Below are 8,235 nucleotides of genomic sequence, written 5' to 3' on the forward strand. Positions count from 1 at the left end.
TTTTTTTTTTTTTTTTTTTTTTTTTTTAGTTGTAGATGGACACAATATCTTTGTTTTATTTGTTTATTTTTTATATGGTGCTGAGGATCGAGCCTAGTGCCTCACGCATGTGAAGCAAGTGCTCAACCACTGAGCTACAACCCCAGCCCAGTTGTGGACTTTTTATAGATGTTCTCTGTCAGCTTGAAGAACAATTCAGTCTTAGTGTATGATAACTGGCCCCAGTGTGTCATGGGAGAAAGAGGCAGACAGATCTAGGATTGCAGAATGCAGTTTTAGAGGTCTTGCTAAAAGTGTGGTTCAAGGTAGCAACATGACCAGTTGGATCCACACAATTTGGGTTAGAAGGATATGTGTATATATAAGTTAGGACAAAAGTGACTTCATCTTAGCTAGAATATACCTCTTTAATCTTAAGCTCTAATATTAAAGAGTCAGGCACATTCCTTAGAGCCAGAGTCTAGTCATAAGGTTCCATATAGCCCTCAACCAACTAGGGTTACTCCGGATCAGTTATGGTAGTTATTACTCAAGATGTCTAAGTCTTGTGGACATTGAAGTCATGGCAATGTGTAAGGAAATTAGATGGTGTGTTGCTTTATAGGGCACCTTGATGCAGCAAGCACTAGGAGTCAAAAAGAGTTAGCTGCTTCTCACTTTTACTCTTGGATGACCATTCATCCATTCAAAGTCATCTTTTGTGTTTCTTATACTATATGAGTTGCTGACCCCCAACACAGGATAAAGAGTTGATATTTGGATGAGTTCAGAGTGAGAAATTTGCAGAATATATTTTCAGAGGTATTACAGAATCATATGATGATATATTTTACCTCAGTAAATTTCATGTTTAAAAGGACTCCTGAGTTAAATTTTTTTAAACATTTTTATTCGTTATTGATGGATTTTTAATTTTATTTATTTATTGGCATGTAGTGCTGAGAATCGAACCAGTGCCTCACACATGCTAGGCAAGCACTCACCACTGAGCCACAACCCCAGCCCCTGAGTTAAATTTTTATTGTTATTGTATTATATATAGTACTTGACAAAGTAAGGTGAAAGGGCTACTTATAACAGAATTATCAAATATGCTTGTAAAATTGGACTTATCTAGACCTTATTGTAGTCCACCTGAATCTTTTAGAGTAAGGCTGGAGTTATTACCAAACTTTTTAGTACTAGGGATTGAACCCAGGAACACTCTACCACTGAGCCCTTTTTTATTTTGAGACATGATCTTGTTGAGTCAGTCGCTCAGTCTGGCCTTGAGCTTGCTGTCTTCCCACCTCACTCCCGTAAGTATTATAGACACAGCAGAAGCCTATAGGGATTATAGGTGTGTACCATCATGCCTAGCTTAAAATCCTCTTTTATGCCCTAAAGTTTGAAAACTGTTCATACACATGATGAAATTTCCATTTTAAGTTTAAAAACTGGGATTCTTTTGAGATTATAAGTTAAATGTCTAAGATAAAAGACATACTACTTTGCATTTGTAACCTTAAAAAAATGCTAATTGTAATTACCTTTCTTCAGTTGAGTGTGCGAGGAAAAAATAAAAAAGAGAAACTTGAAGATTTCTTTAAAAACATGGTTAAATCAGCAGATGGAGTAATTGTTTCAGGAGTAAAGGTAAGACTTGATTAACAGTGTTATTGGTTGAAAATTTGCTTCTTTCATTATTTAATTATTTATTTTTGTGGTGCTGGGGATTGAACCCAGGGCCTTGTGCATGCAAGGCAAGCATTCTACCAGCTGCGCTGTATCCCCAGACCGAATTTACTTCTTTTGAAAGGGAAATAGATTGAGATTTTGTATGTTCAGAATTAGAGTAAGAATTTGGACAATAGAATCCTTAGGCCTGGGAAATTGTGTCCCTACCCTGGCTCTCTTTAGTGAGTTCTTTTCTCCAAGGAGTGAGAAGTCTGCAGTCCAGGAGATTTATCCATCTGGAGTTACTTCTTTACAAAAAGACCATGTTGCAGATATCTCACCTCCCGTGTTTCCTTGCCCAAATCCAAAGCCACCTTCCAGGTTCTGCATAGATGTCTTCTCCCCAGCTGTGCTGCTGCTGTGCATTTCATGGATGGTGAAGGGGTGATTGTAGGGCAGCTAAGTAAAGGGGAGGGGCAAGGGAAAAGATCAGTATGCAGGTTGAAATGTTCACCTGTATATGCCCAAGGACCCTCTAGGTATAGGTTAGAGCTGTAGGGTGGAATAAGAAGAGGGGCTGCAAATGTTTTTACACTTGCCCTTAGCTTAGCCTTGCAAATATTAAGAGATAGACCTAGAATCAGATTTGAAGTTAGAAGATCTCATTTGAAGTTTTAGTGTTGCCTTCTGCTGCTATATGTTCTTGGGGAAAGTTTCTTTCTCTGAATTTTATTTTTTCCATTTCCAAAATGGGGTTAATAATATGACCTAGCTCACAGAATTATTGAAAAGACTGAATAAGATAATATGTGTAATAATGCTTAGAAAGCTAATTATTTATTAAATTAATTATTTACTTACAGTTTATAAAAGTCTTGATATAAAACACTAGTTCTCAAAATGTGGTGTACTGAAACCTAGACCTCAAGATCCTTTTATTTTTATTTATTTTTTTTATAAGTGGACACAATGTCTTTATTTTACTTTATGTGGTACTGAGGATAGAACCCAGTGCCTCATGCATCCTAGGCGAGTGCTCTACCCCTGAGCCACAACCCCAGCCCCCAAGACCCTTTTAAAGCAAGTCTTCAAGGTCAAAACCATTTTCATAAAATTATTATGATACTTTTTGCCTTTTTTTACCATGTTGATAGTTAAAACTAGCATATATGAATTAAAGATTTTTAAACATTTTTGTCAATACTAACTCTTGCTGCTTGTGTTCTATTGATGTAAGTCTCACATTATTAACTGATATTTTTCCAATGAAACATTGCTAGTTTAGAAGGGGTAAAAGTACTGTGAATATACGATTTTTCACTTCTCATGTATACATGGCTTTATTTTTTTTTAAAGATTGACTACAGTGGTTAATCATATCATTGCTCCCAGATAGGTAATTTGGCCAGTTTCCCCAGAGCAGTCAGCCCTAATGAGTAAGGTGTGGAAGCCACAGAATAGCTCATAGATTGTCTGTTAGACCAAGAAAATCAATGTTTACTTCTAGTGACAGAATTTTTCTTTTTCTGAAAAACAATTGATCACTCCCACTGGCATTAAGGTGTCTGTTGAAGTAGAGCACAAGTAGGAACACGTTTCAGAGTAAAACATGGGAAAGTGAACCATAAGAGGATCTCTGAGCCTTCAGCTACAAAACTATAGATATCTTTTTTTTTAATATTTATTTTTTAGTTATAGGTGGACACAATATCTTTATTTTATTTGTATGTGGTGCTGGGGATCGAACCCAGCGCCTCACACATGGTAGGCGAGTGCTCTACCTCTGAGCCATAGCCCCAACCCTAGATGTCTTACTTGATAGAAAGGTAAGCCAGATACTTAAGGTAGGTGTGGTGGTACATGCTAGTAATCCCAGCTACTTAGGAGACCAAAACAGGATGATGACAAATTTGAGGCCATTCTGGACAACATAGCAAGCAAGTCCCTCCCTCTCAAAAAAAAAAAAAAAAAAAAATCCCAAAACAAAGAAAGAAATGCATGTCTATTAAAGTCTTAATATGTTCATAAAATCGATTTTAAACTCTTGATTTTTAGAGGATATAGCTGTGCTGTTTTCCTGATAATCTTTGTATGTTTATAATGTTGACAAAGTTATTTCTATATCATACTAAAGCAAAATAAGTGAAAAAAGCTCATATTTTCTTTTGATTCTATAGGATGTAGATGATTTCTTTGAGCATGAACGAACTTTCCTTTTAGAATATCATAACCGAGTTAAGGATGCGTCTGCTAAGTCTGATAGGATGACAAGATCCCACAAAAGTAAGACTTTTTTTTTTTGTGGCTTTAGCTTGAAATTTTTAATGGAATAATAATAATAAGGCTGACTTGTTACTTAAGAGTTTGTAAAAGTCTTGATATGAAACAGTGGTTCTCAAACTGTGGTCTATTGAAGCTTAGACCCCAAGTGAGTCTGCAAGGTCCAAAATTATTTTCATAAAAATACTGTAGATACTTTTTTGCCTTTTTCACCATTCTGACATTTACATTGATGATGCAAAGGAAAAAATGGATAAAACTCTTTGTGCCTTAGTATATACAAATCAAGGCAGTAGCATCAGACTTTACTAATAATAGTCACTGTAGTTTTTCCTGCCATGACTTACAATTTTCTAAAAATGTAACTTTGATGTAGCAGCAAAAATTATAACAAATCTCCACCCCAGAGTTCACATTTTTTAAATATTGAGTGATAAAATGGGAAATATCTATAAAGCACTTTGCATACTAAAATGTTATGATTCTCTCTGGAAGAGCATTTTAAATACTGTTGAGTTGTGACTGAACTAAGTGCTTTTTCCATGGAATACCATATTTACTTGTAAGAACAACTAACAGATTTCCCAAACAACCAGTGCATAATGCCACAAATTGTGTATATAAAAGATTCATTCAAAGTACAAGATAGATCAATGAGGTTTATGAACAGCTTATTTGAGTATATTTAGTATTTTTTTAATAATTAGTATTTATAAGATTTGGTGTCAAAGTGTACAGTTTAATCATAGTAAAAATTGTGAACATGTATCCATAACCCCTGAAAGTGGCCTTTAGTGTATACTTTTTTTTTTTTTTAAAGAGAGAGAGAGAATTTTTTTTTTTTTAAATATTTTTATTTTAGTTTTCGGCGGACACAACATCTTTTGTATGTGGTGCTGAGGATCGAACCCGGGCTGCACGCATGCCAGGCGAGCGCGCTACTGCTTGAGCCACATCCCCAGCCCTAGTGTATACTTTTTATTGTTGAGTTTTGTTTTGTTTTTTTTTTTTTTTATACCGAATAGTATTCTATTGTATGGATATGCCAACATAATCATTTGTTCATTTGCCTATTGGTGAACATTTGAGTCATTTCTAACTTGTGTCTATTACATTATCCACCTGCATGTCTCTTTGCATGGATGTAAATTTAACTTTTTAGGAAACTGGCACTTTTTTCATAATGATTATCCCATTTTGCATTTCCAAGAGCAGTGACGTGAGAGTTCAGTTGCTCCACATCCTTGTCAGTCTTTTTTTTATTAGCATTATTTTTTAACTAATACATAAAAACATAAAAATTATGTATATTAATGCAGTATTAAATGACATTTTAATATAGGCACATTGTATAATATTTAAACCACATTAAACATCTGTCTCTGAACATTTATTATCTTTATGGTGAAGACTTTAAAATCTTTTCTTTAGCTTTTTGAAATGTACCTTATTCTTACCTTTTGCCACCCTACTGTGTAGTAGCACACCAGAACTTCTTTCTCCTAATAAAAAATATGGGGAGAAAAGGACCGCCTTGCTCCTAACTACAACTTAATACCCATTGATCAACCTTCTATCATTATTCCCTCCCCCTTACTCTCCTTAGCCTCTGGTAATCACTGTTCTACTCTCAATTTCTATGAGTAGTGTCTACATATGAGTGAGATCATGTACTTGTCTTTCTGTGCCTGGCTTATTTCAGTATATATTGTTGGGAGTCTCCTTGAGAACTCCCCGGGCCTTTCAAACATGACGGTGGGCAAATTGCCAGTGAGCGGCTAGAACTCCCTGGGCCTTTCAGATAAGGAGCCCCTAATGCAACATGGCGGCAGGCAAGTTGCCAGTGGGCGGATAACAAGTTGTTTTGAAAATTTTCTAATTGGTCCTCCCATCTTCTGTGATCGTGGACAGCTCGTGCCCCCCATGAATCTTATGCAGGGTGGACGTGCATACACCATAGGTGATGATCTGACCTTTACTATGATTGGCCCCCGGAGCTTCCTGGTTTAAGATAACTGACTCTCACTTTCTATATAAACTAGCACCAGCTTGCAGTAAAGTGCTTCATCTTGTCACTGCTATCTGTGTGTGTGCATTTTAATCTCCGACAACGAAACTTCTCCTTTCATGTATGATGATCTCCAGTTCCATCCACATTATTGCAGATGTCAGGGTTTTATGTCTGAACAGTATTCTATTTTTATTTACCATGTTTTCTTCATTCATTCATCAGTTGATTGATGGTTATCTTGTTTACAGTTTTTTTAATATTTATTTTTTAGGTGTAGTTGGACACAATACCTTTATTTAATTTATTTATTTTTATGTGGTGCTGAGGATTGAACCCAAGGCCTCGCACATGCTAGGCGAGCGTTCTACTGCTGAGCTACAACCCCTTGTTTACAATTTTTGGCTATTGTGAATAGTGCTGCAATGAACATGGGAATACAGATGTCTCTTCAGAATTCTGATTTCACTTCTTTGGGATTTATCCCCAGTAATAGAATTGTTGGATCATATGGTAGTTCTACTATAATTTTCAAGGATTCTTCATATTGTTTTCTGTAATGACTTTTACTAACTTAATAATCCCACCACAGTGTGCAAGTGTTTTCTTTTCTTCATAGGTCGCTAGCTTTTACCTTTGATTTACATTTTCCTGGTGATTAGTTACGTTGAATTTTTTTTTTCCTTGCAATACTGAGGTTGAATCCAGGTTCTCAGGCACAGTAGGCAAGTTTTCTACCACTGAGCCACATCTTCAGCCCCAGCCCTTTTTTGAGACAAGGTCTTGCTAAGTTGCCCAGGCTGATCATGAACTTGTTATCTTCCTGCCTTAGCCTCCCAAGTAACTGGGATTACAGATGTGTGCCATAATGCTTGGCACTATTGAACATTTCTTAATATACCTCTTAGCCATTATATGTTGTCTTTTAACAAATGTCTAGGTTTGTTGCACATTTTAAAAAATATTCATTTATTTTTAGTTTATTTATTTATTTATTTATTTATTTTTAGTTTATTTATTTATTTTTGTGTGGTGAGTGCTCTACCACTGAGCTACAACCCCAGCCCATGTTACACATTTTTTAATTAGGTTAATCCTTTTTTTTTTTTTTTGGCTATTGAATTTTTGAGTTCCTTATGTATTCTAGATATCAATATCAAATATACATATTATAAATATTTTCTGTCATTCTTCAGATTGTCTCTTTATTATTTCCTTTGCCGTGCAGCTTTTTTTTTTGGATACAGTCCCACAAGTTTGTTTTTCTCTATTTCCTGTATGTTGGGGGTTTTTCTCAAAAAAATCTTTGCCTAGTTTTTTTGGGGTTTTTTTGTTTGTTTGTTTGTTTGTTTTGATACCAGGGATTGAACCCAGGGGCACCCACTGAGCCACATCCCCACCCCTTTTTAGTTTTTTATTTTGAGACAGGGTCTCACTAAGCTGCTTAGGGCCTCTCTACATTGCTGAAGCTAGCCTTGAACTTGTGATCCTCCTGCCTCAGCCTCCCAAGCTTCTGGGATTACAGGTGTGCACCATTGCGCCTTGCTAAATCTTTACCTATTCTGATGTCCTAAAGTATTTCCCTTGTATTTTCTTCTGGTGGTTTCATAGTTTCAGGTTTATATAAGTCTTTAAACTATTTTGGATTCATTTTTTGACTGATGAGAGGTAGGGGTCTAGTTTTATTCTACTGGATATAAATATCCAATTTTTCCAGCACCATTTATTTAAAAGATGGCTCTTTCTTCAATGTGTTTCTTAGCACCTATGTCAAAAGTCAGATGACTGACTGTAAATCCATGAGTTTGTGTCTAGGCTCTATTCTCTTGCATTGGTCTGTGTGTCTGTATTTATTGCTAATATTATCAGTTTAATTACTAAGCTTGGTACTCTGTTTTGAAGTCAGCATATTGTGTCCTGCTTGCTTTTTTCCCTCAAAATATCTTTGTTTATTCAGTGTGTGTGTGTGTGTGTGTGTGTGTGTGTGTGTGTCGGGGAGGTTCCATATGAATTTTAGGACTGTTTTTTGTAGTTCTGTGAAGAATGCCATAGGTATTTTGATTGGAATTGCATTGAATCTGTGGATTGCAACTTTTCTAAGTTTGTAGTGTGTAGTGTGTACCTGGCATACTAATGGGTTTTAATTTATAAGTATAAGAAGTGTATTAAGTTGTCCATGGTGGCACATGCCTATAATCCCAGCTACTCAAGATGCTCAGGTAGGAGGACCACAGATTTGAGGCTAGTTTCACCAGCTTAGCAAGACTCTCCCTCAAAATGGGGGGGGGGGG

At 36.0% G+C, this 8,235-nt stretch overlaps 1 protein-coding gene across 1 annotated transcript in view; it reads left to right on the plus strand.

Annotated features, from left to right (window-relative positions):
- The first annotated feature begins 500 nt into the window (after positions 1 to 500).
- The window catches only part of Snx6 (sorting nexin 6), a 41,369-nt gene continuing 33,634 nt past the window's right edge, over positions 501 to 8,235 (plus strand). The window contains exons 1-3 of the mRNA XM_048798695.1: positions 501 to 536; positions 1,540 to 1,635; positions 3,834 to 3,939. Of these exons, the coding sequence (XP_048654652.1) occupies positions 516 to 536; positions 1,540 to 1,635; positions 3,834 to 3,939 (223 nt within the window). The 5' untranslated portion in view covers positions 501 to 515. The remainder of the gene's footprint in view (positions 537 to 1,539; positions 1,636 to 3,833; positions 3,940 to 8,235) is intronic.

This window comes from Marmota marmota, unplaced genomic scaffold (assembly GCF_001458135.2).
Source record: "Marmota marmota marmota unplaced genomic scaffold, marMar, whole genome shotgun sequence".
NCBI classification, from domain to species: domain Eukaryota; kingdom Metazoa; phylum Chordata; class Mammalia; order Rodentia; family Sciuridae; genus Marmota; species Marmota marmota.